The sequence below is a fragment of the Dipodomys merriami genome, unplaced genomic scaffold (genome assembly GCF_024711535.1).
Source record: "Dipodomys merriami isolate MVZ:Mamm:240054 unplaced genomic scaffold, mDipMer1.0.p SCAF_291, whole genome shotgun sequence".
Classification (NCBI taxonomy): Eukaryota; Metazoa; Chordata; class Mammalia; order Rodentia; family Heteromyidae; genus Dipodomys; species Dipodomys merriami.
In genome coordinates this window covers 1,224,514-1,248,340 of record NW_027204393.1, presented here as the reverse complement: position 1 = coordinate 1,248,340, position 23,827 = coordinate 1,224,514, and the positions used below count along the sequence as shown (strand labels likewise).

Genomic DNA, 23,827 nt, shown 5'->3' with positions numbered 1-23,827 from the left:
CTCACATTCTTTGTTCATTCTCTTCCCTTGATTTTGTTTTTGCTCTAATTTTTTTTATTTTCAGATTTTCAAGACCTTTGACAAATCCCAGTGGATTGATCTAGTGACTTTAGTGAATTGATTTAGTGGCAATCAGAGAAAATTACTTGCAAGCAATTTGATATCTTCTCTTGAGAATTAGAATTTTAAGTTGGAAACCCATTTTTATTTAAGATCTTGAGATATTAAAAAAAATCAGTAGATTCACCTAAAATTTCTGCTAAAATTATGCCTCTTTCAATTAAGATAAGTAGCACCTTGCATCTGTCTAATTTTGGTATTTGCCTATATAGATAAATGTATAAGTAACATTTTGTTTATTGGTTTGCGTCTTTTAAGTATAGTAGTAAGTAGAAAGCATCTGTTTATGGTACAATCACAGCTACTAGGTCTACAAAAAAAAAAAAGGCTATTTAAATTATAATATAAATCCTAAATACAGGTTGAACATCCCTAACCCAAATTTCTGAAATCTGAAATACTCCAAAATCTGAAACTTTTGAGTATCAATATGATTCCACTTTGAAAAATTTTGCACCTGACCTCATGTTGAGGGGATCATAGTCAAAACAAGCACACTAAAAATACTTGCTTAAAATTGCCTTCAGGCTATGTGTACAAGGTATCTGTGAAACACAAAAGACTCTTGTGTTTAGCCTTGAGTTCCTTTCCTAAGATAATCTTGTTTTACACACACACACACACACACACACACACACACACACACACACACATGCAAATGTTACAAAATCCAAAAACACTTGTCCCAAACATTTTGAATACCAGTACCAAGGTGTTTTTGGACCCCCCAAACTGTACTATGCTGAAATTCCACTAGGGGGTGTACTGACAGGGTGGATTTGTATCCTATTTCCTGCACACATAACCAGTATTTTCTCAGGAGAAAGGACCCTTTGTAACTAATCTTTGGAGTATGACAAAATTTTAATAGTCTTTAAAAAATAGTGAACTATTGCTGGCCTCAGTTAAGTGAATTAAATCCTATGTTTGCAGCCTGTAACTCAAGAGATCAGATTAAAATGTGTTAATCTCTTTTGGTTTAATTAGTGATTTCTTACCTCAGAAGTTACTATATAAATTCCCTCTTCAAAGGACTAATGTCCTTCTTCGAACTTAAACTGACCTAAAAGTTCCTTTAAGGTTGAGACAGGGTAGAACATGCTGTTAGTATGTTAGAAAATGTCCCAGTGTTGTGATTTAACCCTGTGTTTATGAAGCCCAGCATGGCCTCAGGATTTAATCACAATTACCTGGACATACCTGGCTGACCAGTTTCAATCACCTAGATCCCTGGTTTTAGGCAGGCTTACACATCTCTAGAAGAGAAGGCTTTTCATCCACAGGAATGCCAACATCCTTTACTTGATGAGCTTTTGTACTTCAGGCCCATATGTGAATATGTGAATTCTTTTTTCTTCTTTACTTTATTTGTCAATTCTCTTGAAACTCAAGTTCATACCTGTCAGGACCCATTTTTCCTAAATGCTCTGAAACTAAAATTAACCACAGGGGGGAGAATGAATATCCTCTAGTACTGATAATAAAACTTTCAACACTGAAGCAAATGCTTCGAGAATACTTAACAAGTGAGGGCAATTACTGCAAAACCTTGAGTGCTGTCAAATTAGCCCCTTATAATGACAAGCCACTTACAATGAATTCACATTTGGAAACAAAACATTACTTGGTCTGTAAAACTTCCATAGATCACACAAAGATGTGAATGTTGACAGTGTGATAAAAACATTGTCCTTTGCTTTAGGGAAACTACAAGTATTTCTTATTTACTGCTCACATAATAGTGAAATTTCTGCCTTTCCTTCAAATATTTACTACTAGAATTTTTGAATATTAACAAGCTTCAGCTTCATAGTATTATTCTAAGCAAAGAGGCTCAAAATTACACTTCCCAAATCACTGTAACTGGGAAAATATTTGTAGTGTAACTCATGTAAACACATGGGTATTTTGAGGACAAGTGAAACTTAGAATTCAAAGCCTGAATTTTCTTTCCTACCTGCAAAGTAAAATTAACATACTGCCCCCTACTGACTTCTGAAAGATTTTTAAAAATGGATTTTCTGCAATCTCTTGGGAAAGAAACAAAGGGAAATTGGTATATTAATTTTTTTAATTATTTAAAATTACCTAATCCTAGTTACTCAGGGGGCTGAGATCTGAAGATTGAGGTTCAAAGCCAGCCTGGGCAGGAAAGCTTAGGAGATTCTTATCTCCAATAAACTACCAGATAAGGGGAAGTGGTGCTGTGGCTCAAGTGGTAAATCCCTAGCCTTGACCAAAAGAAGCTCAGGAACAGCACCTAAGACCAGAGTTCAAGCCTCAGGACTGGCAAAAAAAAAAAAAAGGCAAAACTTCATTAACTTGCAGTAGTTTTCCATTTGCTGGACTATGCTTCAACCACTTCAGTTTATACTGAAACAGTTGCTTTCTAGTTTTAATGCAGAAAGACTGAAAAAGATGAGAAAAGAGCTGTTATTGGAAAGTTATTTCCCAGTGTCATTAAGGACTCCGACAAAAACGGGTCAAGCTACTGCTTAGCAGCATGTCTTCAAGGCTTCTTTTCCTGGTCAGATTCTGGATTACAACCAGAAGTATGGAGGGCAGGGGGACTGGAAGCTAACTTCACATACTAAGAACCAGGAACTTGGAGGAAGAAATAACCTAACCAAAAATAGATAGCACTTACAACCAAAATAGTCTGTAGCCTATAAATATACACTTAATGAGCCTTGTGTCCATTTACTGTACTTTTTATATAACACTTAAATTTACAAAGCCTTTTCATAAACACTCTTCTCTCATTTGAGCTTCACTGTTCTTTCTACTTTTATGGATAAGGCAGCAATCTCAAGAGAGGTCATGGGACTTCCCTGAGGGCTCTTAGAGGGAAGGAAGAAGGTAGAAGGGAGACCCTCAGCCCAGAGCTCCAGGTTACAACGTGTACAAATAGTTATTTGGGCTATATGTTCAAAGCTCCTGGCAAAGAAGATTTTCCCATGAGTCACTCATGGCTTTTGCCCTGTGGCATTATATAAGAATTTTCAAATGTTGATATTTTTTATTAGCATGGTTAGTTTAGCAATAACTGATTAACTCTAGCTTAATATCCCCAGGAAGTTTGCTCTGTAAATTAGACAAGCATGTAAAATTCTAGCTTGAAGAATCAAAGTCACACTAGAGTTTTATGACCAAATCCCAAGGCAAGTTGGTGTCTTTTCTGTAACTTTCCATGGTATTCTTGAGAGTTAGTTGTTCAGTATATCTTTGGTCAGCTGGCTTTCTTCTTTGTCTTCATAGTTTACATATGAGCAGTGATAAACTGAACAGGAAAAGGAAGTAAATGAAATACAGGGTTCTTCTACATGGGGTAGCTGAACAAAGTTCTATTAAGTACTCGGTACCCAAATTTAAGTAACAATTTGGTTTTAGTTTTTGTTGTTTAGTTTATCTGCTGGAAAATGTAAAACCTTAATTATATTATATAATCATCTTATGGGATCAGAATTCTGGATAGCTCCACAAGCTGCCTGTTTGAAATGTTAATCATGGATTTTCAAACTTGTACAGTATTGGCCAATTGATAACACGTGCAAGCTTATGACCCAAGCATCTGACTTGTAAAGGGGTCATTTCTCTCAAGGCTTACGGTTCAGTGTCAAAGGGAAATGGGCAGTGCACAGCTTAGGCAAAACCCAGTGGATAAAGGGTAAAGATTTTGAAATCTTTAAGGTCCCTATTTCAGAGCTTGCCCTAATGAGGATGAGGGCTTAGTAATTATAGAAATGGATCCAAAGGCAAATGAAAGTCATTCATTCCCAAACCTCCAAGTCAATTCAGCCATACAAAGCCCTGGGGTCTAGCTGATAAATATTGGGGGTTGAGAGCTGAGAAAACTGTGGAAAGGAATGGATATCCCTGTTTTGTTGAATTTCTAGTCGGAATCATCTGAAACTACTATCGTTTGCATATAGACTAAGTACAAGCTCACTCTGGAAACCTGTTCTTGTCCTGTGGTTCAGAGCAGCACCAGTGCCTGGATTCTGCTAGAAAGGCAGAGTTTAAGCCCCCTTTCAGACTTCCTGTCTCCGAATCTGCATTTGATTGCATCCTAGGCAGTTTCTGTGCATACTGACATTTCAAAAGGAACAATACTACGCTTGTCTCTGTTTGTTTTCCCAATGCACCTATTCCCCCAATTTTCTTGAATTAACAAGCCCTTTAGGAATCTTGTTGACTAGAAAAAAGGTCAGATCACACACTCTGAAGAGGCCCAACCTGATCTAGGCTTACTTTTTTTAATTTTTACTTTGGATTCAGATCCAGTGTCTAAAGGAAGAGCCTGGGTATACCTTAGCCCACTGTGCCCACAGCTATGAACTATGTGGCAGGAAGTGGGGGTCATTCACTGCCTAGGACCAAAATGCAAGTAACTTGTTGCTTGTATTGCTGTGCTACCTCTCACCCAATCCAATTCCTAGTACACTGTGGGCATTCAGTATTGTTATATGACTGAAGAGATGATGTCTCATGAATACTTGCTATACTTAAAGGGAAGTTTCCTTTTTTAGTTCTCATAATTTAGTAATAACATTTGCAGTGCTTTAGCCAGAGGAGTTGTGATCGATGTGATTAGTTCTGTGCTCTATTATTGTGTCTTTTTCTTTGGTGGTACTGGGGCTTGAATTCAGGGCTTCACCCTCTCAGTTGGCTTTGTGCTCATGGCTGGTATTCTACCACTTGAGCTATACCTCCGATACAGCCTTTTCTGGTTAATTGGCAATAGAATCTCTCCTGACTTTTTTTTTTTTTTTTTTTTTTGGCCAGGTCTGGCTTGGAACCTCAGACCTCAGATCTCAGCCTCCTGAGTACCTAGGATTAAAGGCATGAGCCTCTGGCACTTGGTTATTAATTACCCCTTAATATTCTTGGGATGGGAATGTAGCTTAATGATATAGCACTTGTCTAGCATGCACAAACTCTGAGACTGATCCTCAGCACCACCAAAATATAAAAATCCCTCAATATTGTTTTTCTGTGACTGGTTGTATCATCAGCATTATTATCCTTCAAAGATATTGCCTATTTAGTAGTAATGTAATGCTATAAAGATATAGAAATTAAAAGTTATTTAAGTTGTGACTTTTTAAGTTCTGAAAACTGTCATTACAATATGAGAACTTAAGCTTAAGAGATCATCAAGGAAGTATTATGGATCTTGGCTTTGCCCCATGTTTCTCAGAGGGTAGTTTCTTATGTGGCAGCTTTGCCCTTGGAGAACATTAGCCACATCTGGGGACATTTTTCTTGTCAGACTGGTAGAACTACTACTGGCATCTAGTGGAGAAAAAAGAGGGATGCTGTTTAAACAACCTACAAAACCCAAGACAAGCCCCCATGACATAAAATCGCCCAGCAAAAAACATAATGATGTCAAGACGGAGAAACTCCATTCCAGAACACTGGTTCTCAAACTTACTGCTTAGTTTGAATCACCTAGATAAATGTTGCCTTGGATACCTGATTCTTTCCCATGGAGCTGGAGGTCTAGCCAGTCTGAGATTATAGCCTAGACATAAAGGAATAAAACTTCCCCGATGATTCTAATGTCTTAACGACGTAGAGAACCACTGCTTTGTAGAAAAAGTGGCTTCCACCATTTTCAAAGTTCTTAGAGAGTCACAAAGATTGATTCTTTTTCAGCAATGCCTAACCACATACAGGCACAGGCAACCCTCTGAAGTATGGAATGACTCCTAAGGTGTCATAGTGCCTGTTTAAGAATAAAGTTAAATTCCAGAAGTAACTTCTTGATTGTATTTATCCTGCATTTAAATAAATAACTTAATATTTTGAAACAATTCCCAGTAAACAAACTAGAAAGCCAGGAATCTGAACTGTTTGCACTTAGGAATTACAAGGATTTATAGATCACAAGGGCTGATGTTTTGTGGGAACACTGCTACGTTGTGCTATTGAGGCAGGGCAGAGATATCCTGCTTGCTTCAAGTGGCCTGAGCAGTGGTAAGCTGGTATGCCCATGTCTATGCCTCAGAAAAGTGGCTTCTACTTCTAAAGCAGGACCGAAGCCTCTGCCCTTTACAAGATCTGTCTTTATTACAGTTTTTAAAAGCAATGTGAGTTTGAGATAAGACAAAGGGATTAATGACAACCTCTTGTTGGACAGGTGGTTTGGCTGCAATTTTGAAGGTTATTTTCACTATTCCATAAAGAGTTATTAAAGTTGGTGGAAGATCCTGAGCCTAGAGGAGATCCTAGAACTCTCCTTTGATCATCTAGAGTCCATGCAGGAAACGATGAGGGGAAACAGCCTTCCAAGCAGCCTGTCATCATCTCTTCTAATGCACTGAGCTGCCAGACTCAAGTAAAACAGAAAAACAGTGACTTTCACACAGACAAGAGACATGAATTCAAGTTATCCTATGTTCAGCCATGACAACATATAAATATTTAATGAGTAGACTTTTTTTTTTAACTGATCACCAGATGCTAGCAACTGCACTAATGGAGTTGATCCCTTATTGAGTCATTTACAAGACACTTAAGTAATGCCTTGGTGTTAAGACTTGTATTTTGAAATGCCTGGTAGGAATTGAAAGAATTAAAGAATTCTTGAATATAACTCATAACTTTTTGAGCTAAAAAAAAAACCCCACCAAACAACCCCTTAGAGTTGTTTTGTTTTGTCTCACAAATGAATTAAATCTACATCGAAAGAGGTCAAATAACAAAAACAAGGTTAAGTAATTAGTAGTCAGGACCTGTGGGTTTCTAGATTTCAAAGACCAATGTACTTTTTGGATACAGTGACTTTTAAGTCCTCTCGTTTCTGGCATTTCTTCATAGCAAGCCCTAAAATGTCAGGGAATATTGGAATCTGAGTTTCTGCCCTGGGGTAGATTCACCCCGTCCTTTAACAGTGGGAAGACAAGTTAATGAAGCATTTATTTTTGCTGAATAATTACTGGTGTCATCATCTAGGTGTTCATTTGAAAAGCCTAGCTCTTTTATTAGCTTCTTGGTTGCAAGGCAACTGTAGGAGTATTCTTGTGCATGTGTGTTAAGTATTAACTGCTGATGCTGTTCAAATGTTAAACTAATCCCTGTAGCCTCACAATAATAAATTGTTAAAGGATGGTAAAAGTAACATGGGTACAAAATTAACTCTTGACATATTCTTTAGTGTCTCCCATATATCTCAAGAAAATGTTTTTTTCTCAACCTAAACTAAAATGTACATTTTGACCTGGAGAGAGTAGTTCTAGATGTCAGTATCTTGTGTTTCTATTGCACAGCTTGTCAGGAAACTTTCCTGTTATTTCAAAACTAGCCAGGCACCAGTAGCTCATGCCTATAATCATAGCTACTTAGGAGGCTAAGATCTGAGGATCACAGTTCAAAGCCAGCCCAGGAAAGAAAGTACATGAGACTCCAGAAATAGAGCTGTGGCTCAAATGGTAGCATGCTAGCCTTGAGCAAATAGCTCAGGGACAGCATTTAGGCCCTAAATTTTCAAGCTCCTGTCTGGTGTATGTGTGTGTCTGCACACACACACACACACACACACACACACACACACACACACACACACACACACATTTAAAAAAAAGAGAGGCTGGGAAGGTGGCTCAGTGGTAGAGCGCTTGCCTTGCATGCATGAGGCCATGGGTTCAATTCCTCAGCACCACATAAGCAAAAAGAAAAAAGCCAGAAGTGGCTCTGTGGCTCAAGTGGTAGAGCACTAGCCTTGAGCTGAAGAGCTGAGGGACAGCGCCCAGGCCCAGAGTTCAGGCCCCACAACTGGACCCCCCCAAAAAAAATAAAAATAAAAATAAAAAAATAAAGAGCAAAGGCTATTGGGTAGCCTTGTAAATATTAGAATTTCTTTTGTCAACTGCAGATAAAATAAAGGCAGAATTGCTAGCAAGTACAGATTTAGGCTTTTATCACTCAAAGATTTTGTAGGAAATACTGCTTTTGGCAAATAGTATTATCTGTGAGCAAAGTAAACTTTTGAAAATATAGTCATTATATTTATTTAGCATCTACCTTTAAATCTGCAAAATTAAGAGAACTTACACAGGGGCAGCTGGTAGTATGTCACTCTTTCCTTTTTTCTTTTTTGTCCCTGTTCTGGGGCTTGAGCTCAGGGCCTGTGCACTGTCCCTGAGTTTTTTGTTCAAGGCTAGCACTCTGCTACTCCAGCCACAGCTCCATTTCTGGCTTTCTGGTAGTTAATTGGAAATAAATGTCTCATAAACTTTCCTCCCTGGGCTGGCTTTGAACCTCAATCCTCAGATCTCAACCTCCTGAGTAGTTTGGATTATAGGCCTGGGCCACCAGTACCTGGCAGAATATTACCATTTTTTTGCTCGGTGCCAGTGGCTTACAGCTGTAATCCTAGCTACTTAGGAAGCTGAGACTTGGAGGATGGAAGTTCAAAGTCAGCCCAGGCAGAAAAGTCCAGAAGATTCCCATATCCAATTAACCAGCAAAAAAGCCGGACTAGAAGCATGGCTCAAATGGTAGAGCACCAGTGGGTGCATAGACAATCTGAGCAAGAACACAAGGCCCTGAATTCAAGCCTCAGTACCAGCATCAACACACACACATAATTTTCTAGGTCTCAGAAGAGTACCACCAGATGTCATTTTAGCCTTATAAATAAGCAAGAGAATATTCCTTTGTGATCCTGATAAAGATAAGTTCCTCTGGTAGTATCACCAGTAAGGAGCAAAAACAAATTGTTTTCTGTCAGAGGAGCAGAACCCATAGGTAAACATTTCTACTTAAGTTCTTGGTCCAGGCCAGTCTTGATAGTATTCTTTTTTCCCCCCTCACAAGTTGTATATAATACTGTCATTTGGAGATTTGAAAAAGCCTTAAACCAGCAGAAATGGTACTCTCAAGCCGGGCGCTGGTGGCTCATGCCTATAATCCTAGCTACTCAGGAGGCTGAGATCTGAGGATTGTGGTTTAAAGTCAGCCCTGGCAGGAAAGTCTGTGTCTTATTGTCAATTAATCACCAGAAAACCAGAAGTGGTGCTGTGGCTCAAGTGGTAGAGCACTCTCCTTGAGCTGAAGAGCTGAGGGACAGTGTCCAGGCCCAGAGTTCAAGCCCCATGACCAACACAAACAAAAAGAAATGGTAGGGGCTGGGAAGGTGGCTCAGTGGTAGAGTGCTTGCCTTGCATGCATGAGGCCCTGGGTTCAGTTCCTCAGCACCACATAAGCAAAAAGAAAAAAAGCCGGAAGTGGCACTGTGGCTTAAGTGGTAGAGCGCTAGCCTTGAGCTGAAGAGCTGAGAGACAGCGCCCAGGCCCAGAGTTCAGGCCCCACGACTGGACCCAAAAAAAAAAGAAAAAGAAATGGTATTCTGTATATGCTGGTGGTGATAACCCATTTCCCAATACAATATAATTTATCATCTTCTTTGGAGATGAATGTCTGCTCTGTTTCTTGGACATTCACCTAAGAGACAAACACTTAAAAACAATTAACAAAAACAACAACAACAACAAAAAACAATTTTAAGGGGCTGGGAAGGTGGCTCAGTGGTAGAGTGCTTGCCTTGCATGCATGAGGCCCTGGGTTCAGTTCCTCATTACCACATAAGCAGAAAAAGCTGGAAGTTGTGAAGTGGCTCAAGTGGTAGAGCACTAGCCTTGAGCTGAAGAGCTGAGGGACAGCGCCCAGGCCCCAGAGTTCAGGTCCCATGACTGACAAAAAAAAAAAAAAAAATTAAAAAAAATTTTTAAAAAGATGCCTTTTGTTAAATCTGTCACACGTTATTCATGCAAATGTACTAAAAAATATAGAATGAAGCCTTTTCCTCCTGAGACAAATTAACTGTGCCTTCTCTTACTGTCTGTGAACCTGGGATTGCTTACAGATATGGGAAATGCACTGTGGGTGTTACACCTACCCATCTAAGATGTCAGCTGTCTCAAAATTTCAAAAGTCAGACTTGGCTGGATACCACAGATCTTTACATTCTCTTTTGTTTAACATTCGGCTAATTTGTCCTGACGCTGCAGCTGCAGGCTCTGCCCCACACAGTCTGTCATTAAGAGCACCAAGAGTGATCTGGAGGTCGGAACTGTTGGAAGTTAATTTGGCGTAAACCTAACTTTCAAAGATTTTTCCAACTATGACATGCCATGCCTATGTGCAGTCACTTGCACTTCTGTTGAAGAAGGCCTTGCTCGTCTTGTGAAAGTGACCTTTACAGTTACCTCTCAGAAGGCCTAGGGCTCTAGAGAGGAGCCCTGACATGCCATACACATACTGGACTTATTCAGCATGCCTCCTGGGTGGCAGTGTCCATTTGAATATCCTTTTTGCTTTTTTTTTCTAAAACATTTTGCCATAATTAAGCAGTTGTACAAAAGTTTCAACTCAACATAACAATTTATGAGTACAATTCATCTGGTCAGTATCTTTCTCCTTGTTAGTCACACAGAATCTGCTAATTGCTGCCAGATTATATCGAAGCCGTTCTACTTTCACATTGTACAGTGTCAATTATTAGGAGAGACTTTTTTTTCAAACAAAATTCTTGGCTCCGTTCTAACTCTAAACACTGTAAAGCCTCCTGATACAAATAGGGATCGCTCCGCTTTTCCTGATAAAGCACTACATTTCCTCCTTGGTCTTCTAGATGTCTGAATAGAGGAGATGGCAATGGAGTACAGTTCTCTGACTTTGGTCTGGATCTCGTAAACCTTGCCAACCACCATTCTAGAGACTGACCAGATGCCCTGCTTGTGGAGATCCCATCCCTAGTTGCTAAGCCCTGATCTAGAAAATCCATCATTGAACACAGCAGTCCTGTTGGTCAGTGACATGTCTAAGTGGTCCCTTTCAGAGCCACATCCCCCACAGCAGCACACGAATGAATTTGTGCTTAAGCGGTTGGGGTGTTCATTACAGATATGCCCTAAAGGTTCTTCTCACGACTCTTTGAGACAGAGTTAAAGATCATGAACCTTAGCTTGAACTGACTGGTGTCATGGCAACTGGCACTTCACCTTTTGCTGGTCCCCCCCCATACGTGCTACAATATTTGTGCACATTAATAATTCATTGCAAAGTGCCAGGTTTCTTTGTGCTGTCAAGCTGTGTCAAGGACAGAATATGCTGTGCTATCGCAGATGTCATCTATCAGACTGTTGAGGGCAAGAGTAGTTAGAAAGGAAAACTAGTGAGGAGAGTTGGGGAAAATACTGAAAAATATGATGCTTTCTAGTGACCCATTTGCAGCACTTTCCTTGCAAAGTAAGGAGGCTGATCAAAGTTTATTTAATAACATACTCCAGACCTGAGGCGGGAGTTTGCTTTGGAAATAATGCATAGGCAGTAATTGCTCACATCCATTCAGGCAGCAAGGAAATGATTAACAGCCTAGTGCGTAGTCACGTGGGCTTCAGCAGGAGCCCTGAGCACTGACTTAAAAGGGACCCTGGTGGACTTGGCAGAGATGTTCATCCCAAGTTTGCTTTTTGCCTTTGCACAACACCCAGTAGGACCATTGACATTCAGGCTGGGCTCCAAGGCTGACTGTGTGGCCTTGAGTGACGTATTTTATACCCTTGTTTCTCTAACAGCATGTTGTTGCTATTGTTACGAATTGGTGTAGCAATTGTAATATTACCTATGATTGGTGAGCCTTTTAAATAAAGAACATATGCCTTTGTCTTGAAATGTAAAACATGCAAAGAGATGTTAGATTTCATTTATACAGAAGGCCAAAGTTACCTCTGATGCAGCAAGAAAACACATATTTTAAATTGAACATTGACTCACTACTTATGTAAATATTTTAAGGTCCCTCTTTTGTTTTAATTTAAACAAATAACCAACCTGTGTCACACTGTGTATGTGCGGGGCGGGGGGGGGTGATGTGCTGGGGGGGGGAGCAGGAGTGGGGGTCCTGGGGCTTAAACTCCAGACTTGAGAACTATCCTGTATTTTTTTGCTCAAGGTTAGCACTCTACCACATGAGCCACAGCTCCACTTCTGGCATTTTGGTTGTTTGTTGGAGATAAGCATCTCACAGACTTTCTTGCCCAGGCTGGCAGTGAACCACAATCCTCAGATCTCAACCTTCTGAGTAGGTAGGATTACAGGTGTGAGCCATCAGTGCCTGGCTTGTATTACGCTTTTTACTAGCTACTTAAAGTATTTCCCAGAACAATATTTTTAATGCACAGTTCTATAACCATATTGGATTATTTGTTTTTCTTGTTTGTTGTTGTTTTAACAATAAAACCTATAGCTTAACTCCCTTCCAAACAACCTTAGGTGTTGGGAAAGAGGGGTAGGAGCAGAAACAGACGCAAGTTTTTTTTTGTTGTTGTTGTTTTTGTTTTTTTGGGGGGGGTCTGGTCGTGGGACCTGAACTCTGGGCCTGGGCACTGTCCCTCAGCTCTTCAGCTCAAGGCTAGTGCTCTACCACTTGAGGCACAGCGCCACTTCTGGCTTTTTTCTTTTTGCTTATGTGGTACTGAAGAATCAAACCCAGGGCCTCAGGCATGCAAGGCAAGCGCTCTACCACTGAGCCACCTTCCCAGCCCTGAGACCCAAGTTTTTAAGGTAGATATCACAGCACTTGATTGTATGAGAGATAAAGTACAACCAACTAGTTTGCATTTGATGTATACTGATTTAAGACAGTTAAATGCCAGTGAGAGCCAGATGCTGCAATTCAAGTATATGAGTGTGTGTGTGTGTGTGTGTGTATGTGTGTATGCATTCTATCTATCAATCATCTATATGCTATCTATTGCAGCCAGATGCTGCAATTCACGTATATACATATATGCTATCTATGCCAGTGAGTATAAATTTTTCTTAAAGATAGAAATGAGAGGGGCTGGGAAGTTGGCTCAGTGGTAGAGTGCTTGCCTTGCATGCATGAGGCCCTGGGTTTGATTCCTCAGTACCACATAAGAAGAAAAGGCTGGAAGTGGCTCTGTGGCTCAAGTGGTGGAGCTGAAGGACAGTGCCCAGGCCCAGAGTTCAGGCCCCATGACCAATTAAAAAAGTAAAAAATAAAAAGAAATGAGACTAGCTCCTGATTTACCCATCACTATATGGCCAGGCATGTAACAAATGTCCAGAAGTAGTTGTTGAATGGATAAATGACTAAGTTAATATACCTAGACCCATTTCAGAGGAACAGAGGGAACATTAATCAGTGTCAAAAGATTGCAACAAATTAAACTTAAAACACACTTAGGAACTTGTTAATCTTCCATCACCTGCCTTTATGTGATGTTGGGGATCTGGTTAGTCATGTAACACCTACAAGCAGGACCATCGCGTATGAATGCAGGGAACTCATTAGAACTAGCCCACTCTGGTGAGCAGCCACTGCTGCAGTTAGAGTGGATGCTGTCCGTGGAAGCGAGCCCATCTGTGACTCAGATTTGTCAGGTTGCCAACAAGTCATTTTTTACTGGTATTTTAGATTATATGCAGTTTCTTAGGATTTAATTTTTATTTATTTTTGTTGTTATTGATGGTGGTAGTGGTCATGGGGCTTGAACTTGAGGCCTTTTGAGCTTTTTTGCTCAAGGCTAGTGCTCTACCACTTTGAACAATAGTGCCACTTCTGTTTATCTGGTGGTTAATTGAAGATAAAAGTCTCACAAACTTTCCTGCCCAGGCTGGCCTCAAACCACGATTCTCAGATCTCAGACTTTTTTTTCTTTTTCTTTTGTCAGTTGTGGGGCTTGATCCCTGGGCCTAGACATCGACCCTGAGCTTTTCAGCTCAAGGCAAGTGCTCTACCATTTGAGCCACATGCCACTTCTGGTTTTCTGGTGGTTAATTGGAGATAAGAGTTCCTCGGACTTTCCTGCCTAGGCTGGCTTTGAACAGTGGTCCTCAGATCTCAGCCTCCTGAGTAGCTAAAATTACAGGCTTGCTCCACCAGCACTTGGGCAGATCTCAGACTTCTGAGTAGCTAGGATTATAAGGGTGAACCTCCAGCACCCAGCTAGAATTTAATATTAAGTCCTAGTATTTAACCTTTGTTAAAGATTTAAAAATAATAATAAGATGAACTCTGCATTAACAAAATTTTACTTTTAATATAGATGGTCCTCCCAAGTGACAGTGGTGCAAACTTGGGATTTTGTGTTTGTGTGTGTGTGTGATGGCTTGAAAGCAACAGTACATCAGTGGATACTCTACTTTAAATTTTGATCTTTTCTTGGGCTAATGGTACTAGCTGGTATGATCGTGGCATGGTGCCCAACTATAGCTAATGCAAATGACCTGAACATGTGTAAGTAGGCTAAGCCATAGTATTTGGTAGCTTTGATGTATTAAATGCACTTTGGGCTTTCAAGCTTTTCGGTTTATGATGAGCTTATTAGAACATAACCTAATGTAAGTCTAGGAGCATCTCTCCTTAGAAATAATCTCTGGTAACATCAATAATTAATTTTATCCTTTTTATCTCATCTGGGGACAATTAGTCTAGACTAAATACATAAAAGAAGACTTACAGAGTTGATTAAGGATACATTTTCTTTTTATATTGGATTATGTAAGTTCCTTGTGTCACATTATTTTAACTCTCTGATATAATTGCCATATGTGAATTATAGAACCTGAAGTTGACCATAATGATCTATAAGGACCAATTCTTGGCTTTTTTGGGTATCAGGCAGACTAAAATAATACTCTCATAATATCCCTCTTACCATTCACCACTACAAAAAGACACAGTTGACCTGATCACCAGAGCACATGCCTTTAATCCTAACTACTTTGGAGATGGAGATTAGGAGCACTGGTTCAAGGGCAGCCCAGACAAAAATTTGCTGTGTGATTGTCATCCCAGTTAGCAGTGTCTAGCCTGGATAAAAAATCAAGGCCCTATCTAAAACTGATCAGAGCAAGAAAGGCTGGAGGCATGGCTCAAGTACTAGAATACCTCCCTGGCAAGCAGGAAGCACTGACTTAAAAAAAAATCAAAAACAAAACTTGGACCCATCGAACAATTCTGTGCTTTCTACTGCCATGCCTGTCACAGCATAAGACTCCACTATAACAGAAGACTGGACAGGAAACATAATTATATGCTCAGGTCAATGGTACTGACTGTATATCTTAGGGAAAATATAAACAAAATCAAGATGGTCTAGAATCATGTTAAAAAATACATTTGGGGCTGGGTGCCAATGGTTCATGCCTGTAATCCTAGTTACTTAGGAAGCTGAGAGCTGGGGTTTGTGGTTTAATGCCAGACTGGGCAGGAAAGTCCATGAGACTCTTATCTCCAATAAGCCACCAGAAAACTGGAAGTAGCATAGTGCCTAAAGTGGTAGAACGCTTTCCTGGAGCTGAAGAGCTAAGGGAGAGCGCCCAGGCCCAGAGTTCAAGCCCCATGGCCAACAATAACAAAAACCATTTGGGAGTTTTAGCTTAGTGGCAAAGAATCTGCTTGTTATGCACAAGGCCTTGGGTTTAATCTTTAGCCAAAACACTTTCAATAAAGGATTATTGGGAGACTCTTGTGATATAATTAATATAAAACACTTAAAATGCGTGAAACTATTTAAATGGAAGTAAGAGTAGACTATCCGAGAAGTGTTTATGGATAAAAGTACACAGATAAGAATTATGGAGGCTAGGAATGTGGCTTAGTGGTAGAGTGCTTGCCTAGCATGCATGAAGACTTGGGTTCGATTCCTCAGTACTATTTAAACAGAAAAAGCCAGAAGTGGCACTGTGAACCAAATGGTAGCATGCTAGCCTTGAGTAACGGAAGCTCAAGGACAGTGCCTAGGCCCTGAGCTCAAGCCCCAGAACTGGCAGAAAAAAAAAAAGAATTATTGATTCAAGTTAGGAAGCTCAGGAAAAAAGTAGTATGAATTGGGATAACAGATGCTGTGTGATCACTCCAGACTGGGCAAGACCTTGAAACACTTTCCAGAGATTCTTCTGGCAACTGTTCCTATGGATTAAAGCATGGAAATGCTTCAGAATTAATGGGATCACTATTTTAGATCTTGGACAAGAAGTTATCATAACAAATGAGAAATGCATGTACAAACTCAGTGATACCTTAGCCAGGAAGTTCTCTAAGAAGAGAAGGCAGCTCTTCTTTAAGTCTGTTGTGTTTTGTTTTTTTAACTTCATAAATCATGGGAAGCTGTGTTGTCTGTAGACTATAACTCAATAGTAGACAGATTTCTCTTCATTGCTTTCTTTTAAGAAGCAGATAATAAAACTGTTGGAAGCCTGGTTGAATAGTTAATAGATCTTAAACAATTTGAAGGATCTTTTTTTTTAATACTGCCTTGTATTTTTAAGGCAAGAGACAGGAGGGGAAAGAATTAAGTGAGTTACAAATCAGTACCGCCTCTGATTTTCCACCTATATAGGCCTGTCATGTACTCTGTACCCTCGGTGGCCAGTTTCCTGCCTGTGTGGGAGAGTCCCCTTCTGGCCCCCACAGTGGAGGGTGATGCTTCAGAATGGTACAAAGTACTCATCAGTACAACATTGTAATACTTCTTTTCATTAAAGCAGTTCTGTGCAGCCGGGAGCCAGTGGCACATGCCTGTAATCCTAGGTACTCCTGTGGCTGAAATCTGAGGATAGGGGCTCAAACCCAGCCCAGGCAGGAAAGTCCATGAGACTCTTTTCTGCAATAAAACTATCCAGGTGAGGACTGGGAAGGTGGCTCAGTGGTAGAGTGCTTGCCTTGAGCACAAAGAGGCACAGAGGCAGTACCCAGGCCCTGAGTTCAAGTCCCAGGACCGGCAAACCAAACAAACAGACCAAAACAGTTCTGTGCTTTTATTGGTTTTTACGTTCTAAAATATTTCATGTCCTGCTAGTACAGTTGACGGTAAACTTCAGATGCTGCAGGACAAGGCTAGAAGGGGTTGTCATTTATGAGTCTGCCACCTTTGAGACCCAGTTGTAAGGAAGATGTTAGGCATCAGGTAGGCTGGAGGTCTGCGCAGAACAAATGACTGCTCTGAAGTGTCAGGATCATAGAAAGATCTCTGGCCTGGAAGTAGTTCAGATTAGCAGATAACTATCACTTGAAAGGTGATAAGGAGCCATCTACTAATGGCTTTCTTTTCATCTCTGGACATCATCCCCAGAGCTCTTGTGTTGCACTCTTGTTGGTCATGGCTTATAATAGGCGTGTCATGCCAATGACATGGTACTAGGTTAACCAGACACTTAAAGGATCTTCTCTTTTTGATCATGGAAAATATTTTTAAATGAATTAGGAAATGTAACATTATGTATGGGTCAGAGTTTGTGCTGTGATCTTGGAGTCTAAAGGATACACATGATGTCACTTCTAAAACTTGAATCTAAACTTTTCTTTCAGACCACGAAAGCCTTTCTTCCAACAATGCTGGAGATTAATCATGGTCACATTGTGACAGTTGCAAGTTCCTTGGGATTGTTCAGTACTGCCGGCGTTGAGGTTTGTCACATATTAAGCATTTCCTCACTATGTTTAACTTGTTATGGATACATCACAGAAATATCACACACTTGAAAAAGTTCTCTGCTGGCATGGTACGTGGATGACATTTCCTAGTAACTCAGGAATTGCTGGTAAAATGAAATGACTCTACCTCTTAAAATCACCTATGCTAGTTAAGCAAAACAGCAACGCAAGAGAAGGGCCAGTGTGCACCATGCAGCCTCACACGATGATGGTGAAGATGCAGGGTCATGAATACAACCATGGAGGGACATGAACTAAGGCCAGAGATTTATTATTTTTTTTTTAATCAGTCAGGAGGCTTGAACTCTGGCCCTAGGCATTGTCCCCAGACTCTTCAGTGCTCTACCACTTGAGCCATAGAGCCACTTCCAGCTTTCTGGTGGTTAATTAGAGATAAGAGTCTCACAGACTTTGCTGCCTGCGCTGGTTTTGAACAATGATCCTCAGATCTCAGCCTCCTGAGTAGCTAGGATGAGATTCACATTTTGTTTTGCTTAACCTGCCAGAAAATGAGCTCCCTTTTATTAATTCATCAGATAAGGTCCTTATGGCCAATGTCAGGTGCCCCGCACTGTAATTTTGTAAAACTGGGTTTCATCGAACCCTTTCTTAGCCATATTCATGTGATGTGTGTATGCATATATTGTTCTTGCTGTGAGCCCTGTGGATGCATATAAAATTGAAAACATATGTATAAAAGGACACTGAATAAATGGATTTATATTTCTATTCCCAAACTTTAAATTGAGTCATAGGCAATTTTTTTTCTCGATTTCATGTGTCCTTAGATTTAGCTGTAGTTTAGTTTACATGGTATGGTTATTTTTTTTTTTCATTTTAGCTTTGCTCTAAAAAGAAAGTCAGATCATAATAACTTATAATCTGAGGTAGAATTGTCTTTGTTCTTCTTGCACTAATTTAAGCAAACAGGTTTTTTCAGTCTCCTTTACTAAACAAGAGCCTATTTGTAAATTTTCCAGGCACATCAAAGTGAACTTCTCTGTATTTTTAACTTCAGCCTGTTAGCTTTCATAGAGTCCTTTGTGGTAACTTCCTAAAGTAATGTGATACTTAGTTGATGTGGCAAAAAAAAAAAATGTTCATCTGTTTCTGCTGTTCTTTCTGCACTGAACCCCATCAGATATATGTCTTTTAAAATGGCTTCTTTTTCTTCACTTGTTACCTGTAACCTTTTATTGCTCATATCTACCCATTTGAACCAGGAAAGGCTTCAGGTGGTTTGGGGATTTGTACATACATTTAGCATTTCTGTTCTCTCTCCCCACTCATTCAGGATTACTGTGCCAGTAAATTTGGAGTTGTGGGTTTTCATGAATCGCTGAGCCATGAGCTAAAAGCTGCAGAAAAGGATGGAATTAAAACCACCTTGGTTTGCCCTTACCTTGTAGACACTGGCATGTTCAGAGGCTGCCGAATCAGGTGAGTGGGAACCTATCTTGTGTTTGATCAAGTAATATTGGTAGAAGGTGTGCAAGTGGACCATCTGTTGGTCTTTCATTTTAACTAGCATTTGTCAATTAACTTGTGGTTTTTATTGTTCAAGACTCATAAAACTGAAATGTAACATTTATATGTGTATATATATATATATGTATATATATGTGTGTGTATATATATATATCTACCAAAGTAGTAACACACTCATAATAACTTGCAAAAACTAATTCAGAAAGATCAGGTAGGAAGTGGCTTTGAAAAAAATAAAAGAAGCTGCATCCTTTTGTTTCTTAGTATTCATGTTTTAAGTAAGGACTCGAAAAGAAAAGTCCTTGATGTGATTTTAGTTTGGATATGAAACAATGTCATTGTCACAGATGAGCAAGCAATATGCCTTTTTCTAAAAAGAATTTAAATATCCTACTCCAGATTTGGAAACTACTTTTGTTGCAGTAAGTGTATATAACTAGATTCATTCTGACAGAATGAGAGGAACCATTTAGATTTACTAAAAATGAAATGAAATACCCACACACTTAGAAAGGAGGCATATGGGAATATAACTGCCAAGTGACATCTCACTTGAGCTCACATAATAAACACAGCCATGAATCATTAAGAAGATAAGTGTTGAAGCCATGCTGACTTCCTTTGCAAGGCAAAGGAAGGTAACCAACCAGTTCTCTGATGACTGTGACCATACTTAACACAAACGGAACCAGGCAAATGGTCAAGGAGGGAGAGGGTAATTTAAGGCATTCCAACCGTAAGCCAGCACCAAGTCTGGATTGAGACATCAAGTCTCAAGGCTGAGGAGGTAGCTCAAGTGTGGAGCACAGACTTAGAGTTAGCCTGTGTGAGGCCATGGTTTTGATCCCCAGAGAAATGACGTCTAGTTCTGCCTCTTGACATGCACCTGTAGGTTCCATGGGTCCCTGGGAATGTGTTAGCTCCATTTTTTTAACTCCTCTCAATGTGTGTTGGAACCACTTGCTAGGGTTCCTGAGGAGCTCTGCTTCCTATTTAACAAAATGGCAGATGCAGGCATCCAAAGCTGTGGTGGGATAATGAAGAGTGAGGAGTAGGCTGTAGTTTTATTATTTAACATGGAAGTTAATGGACCAGTTGATGGCAGCTTGTCTTTGTGTGCCCTTCGTCTTAGAGGGTCCTAAAAATTTACTTTAGGTTTCCCTAATAAGCCATCCTAAATAATTGGAATTGTTAACAACCCTGGAAAAGGTTATGGCTAGTGAACTATACCCAATACTAAAAACTTCACTTAAGGTTTGTTAGAAAACATACCTCTTGAAGCATTTTAAAAACATGATTTTCTCACTTTACACAAAAGCAAGCCAATTTTATTTTTTCCTTACTTCCTTTCCAGATGATGCAAATAAAATGTGTTCATAGTAGGAAAATTAGCACCATAAAGAAAACAATATTCTCCAAGTCCTTCCACTCAGATAATGTCACACTTATTATTTTAATGTATTTTCAACATTCTCAAGGTATATATTATATATATTTTATATATACATGATATATAATACATATATTATTTGAACATCTTTTAGGAAAGAAATCGAGCCTTTTTTGCCCCCTCTGAAGCCTGATTACTGTGTGAAGCAGGCCATGAAGGCCATTCTGACCGACCAGCCCATGATCTGCACCCCGCGCCTCATGTACATCGTGACCTTCATGAAGAGGTAAGTATGAGGGCTTTCCTCATTGACCAGATACTTCTTGCCTGAGATCTTTATACAACTAGCATTTAACAGTGCTTTTGCTGTAATGTTTCTATGGATAAACATCATGTATTTTAATCAAACCCATCTCTAACACTCCCCCTGACCTCCCTGGCCCTTCTAGGAATACTTTCAACAGATTTCATTATTCTATTTTCATATGTTTATAAAATATTTCAGCCATATTCACAGTCCTATGCCCTTTTCTTTTGCCCTCCAGCTAGTACCCTCCCCTAAACAGAACCTGTTTTACATTCATTTCGTTTTACATTCATTTACTGTTCATTTTGTTTTATGGCATTGGGATTTGAACTTGAGGATCCTTGGTGCTTGCTAAGCAGGCACTGTACCCGTTGAGTTACAACCCAATCTTCTGTCTTTGATTTCTTTTTGTTTTTGTTTTTGGTTTTGGTTTTTTTTGTCAGTTATGGGGCTTGAACTCTGGGCCTGGACGCTGTCCCTGAGCTCTTCAGCTCAAGCCTAGCACTCTAACACTTAAGCCACAGCACCACTTCTGGTTTTCTGAGTGGTTTATTAGAGATAAGAGTTTCACTGACTTTTCCTGCCCAGGCTGGTTTTGAACCGTGATCCTCAGATCTCAGCCTCCTGAGTAGCTAGAATTACAGGTATGAGCCACTGGCGCCTGGCTTGTCTTTGGTTTTCAAGGACTGGATTCTTCATGTAAGGAAGAACATGTGACAGATTTCTCAGTCTGGCTTACTTTACTTAGTATGTAGTTACTTCCATCCATTTTCCTGCAAATGACATGATTTCACTCTTTATGACTAAGGGTTTTTATTAATATAAGATTTGGGGTTTGCTAATTGTGACTTTCCTTTTCAGCATCCTACCTTTTGAAGCAGTTGTGTGCATGTATCGGTTCCTAGGAGCAGACAAGTGTATGTACCCCTTTATTGCTCAAAGGAAACAAGCCACAAACAATAATGAAGCAAAAAATGGAATCTAAGAATCTTTTTGTATGGAATATCATTTCTATCAGAAGATGACCAAGATATTTCAGTCCAGTGCACATCAGCGTTAATGACATTCTCTGGGGTCTAATCCATGTTGACTTTTCTTAATCAACCTTTTTTAAAAAAAATAATAAAGTATAAATTAACTGATAGAATACTTGGGAAATGTGATCAGTAAAATAAGTGAGCGTAACTTGTTGCCAACAGGGTCATTTAAGATAGGACCCTAAAACCATTTCAATCTTTGACAAGCACTGTATGAAATCTTTGGGCCATTGTTATTTTTTTTCTTTGATGAACAAAAGGTCTAGAAATGATAACTACAGTACGTTTCCTGTATATGATTTTTCTGAATTTTTCTCATTGTTAAACTCTAACCCACTGACATCCTTGCAACTTCAAGGACTGATAGCACTATATTTTGTCATGTTTTCTAAAGTTTTACAGAGCTTTTTCCTGGTATTTGTATCTTTTAAAAAGACATTTTTAAATCTCCATCAGTTTGAAGTAAATAATGTCTGAGCATTATAGTAAAGGTCTCTTTCTTAACCTTATAATGACTGAAGTATTGCTGACTTTTAAATTCATATCTCTGAAACACTTCATTAAGCATCTGAAGACCTACATATCTAAAAGATCATACAATTTCTACCTGTGACTTCTGATGCACCTAGAAAGTGCCCTTTCCTCAGGGAGTTGCTATGGGTCGCGTTTGGGGTTGACTCTTACCTAGAATACATAGCAGCTCTGCAAAGAACAGTCTCTAAAAACAGGAACTTCATTAAAAAGTCCCCATTTTTGTGCCAACTATGATTAGTGAGGGGGAAAATCATATTCCATGGGAGTATTTACAAAAGGGTGTAAAGATTTCTTTGGAACATTCACATTCTGGAACAGCAAATGGCATTTTTTACAGTATTTTTTTGTAAAGCAAACTTTTGTGCCTTGAATTTGGTATATGTGTATTAGTGGAACATTGTAAAAGTGAACTTCTACCTCTGTGTCTATGTATACCATCCACTTGTAAATTACTATGAACTCTTATGTGATTGCTTTTTTTTTTAGAATGTCTTGTTTTCATTGTGACCAATGTTTAAGGCTAGTAAAATAAGCCAACTTTTACTAATTGGGAAGTTTTATAAAGGGCTGATTAAACTTAAAGAATTAACTTACGTAACACTGATTGTGTGCTTAGTAGTTATCCACGGTGTTGGAAGGGAAAAGCATTGTTTGCTTGTTTTTTTTTTTTTTTCATGCCATATCTTTATTTAAGAAAGTAGCATTTAAGCCGGGCGCTGGTGGCTCACGCCTGTAATCCTAGCTACTCAGGAGGCTGAGATCTGAGGATCGCGGTTCAAAGCCAGCCCGGGCAGGAAAGACTGTGAGACTCCTATCTCCAATAAACCACCAGAAAACCGGAAGTGGCGCTGTAGCTCAAGTGGTAGAGCACTCGCCTTGAGCTGAAGAGCTGAGGGACAGCGCCCAGGCCCAGAGTTCAAGCCCCATGACCAACAAAAAAAAAAAAAAAAAAAAAAAAAAGAAAGTAGCATTTAGGAACAGACGTAACAGTCAGGGTGGGGTACCAAACACTCCAATCTCCAATGTTACCATCTACCTAGACTAATACTTCATCAAGGGCTTGGTTATGTTACAACTGGGGAACAGAATCTTCATTACCTGTGTAAGTTTGCATTGAATCCACCTTTGGGAAAGATCCTAGCTGGCTGCTAAAGTTTCCAACACTGGTCTCCACCCCTCCCCTCTACACACACACACACACACACACACACACACACACACACACACACACACACACACACACACACACACACACACACACACACACACACACACACACACACACACACACACACACACACACACACACACACACACACACACACACACACACACCTACCATCACAATACTGAGTCTTGATCTCAGAGCAAGAAAACTTTCCTTTAGCTTTTTCACTGAAGGCTGCCACTCTACCACTTGAGTTACACCTCCACTTCCAGCTTTTTGCTGGTTAATTGGATATAAGAGTCTGACAGAC

At 39.7% G+C, this 23,827-nt stretch overlaps 1 protein-coding gene across 1 annotated transcript in view; it reads left to right on the top strand.

Annotated features, from left to right (window-relative positions):
- Nucleotides 1–22,942, top strand: part of LOC138839073 (retinol dehydrogenase 10) — a 33,285-nt gene extending 10,343 nt beyond the window's left edge. The window contains exons 3-6 of the mRNA XM_070038747.1: nt 17,468–17,566; nt 18,888–19,033; nt 20,626–20,757; nt 21,640–22,942. Coding sequence (XP_069894848.1) covers nt 17,468–17,566; nt 18,888–19,033; nt 20,626–20,757; nt 21,640–21,763 — 501 coding nt within the window. The 3' untranslated portion in view covers nt 21,764–22,942. The remainder of the gene's footprint in view (nt 1–17,467; nt 17,567–18,887; nt 19,034–20,625; nt 20,758–21,639) is intronic.
- Nucleotides 22,943–23,827: the final 885 nt, after the last annotated feature.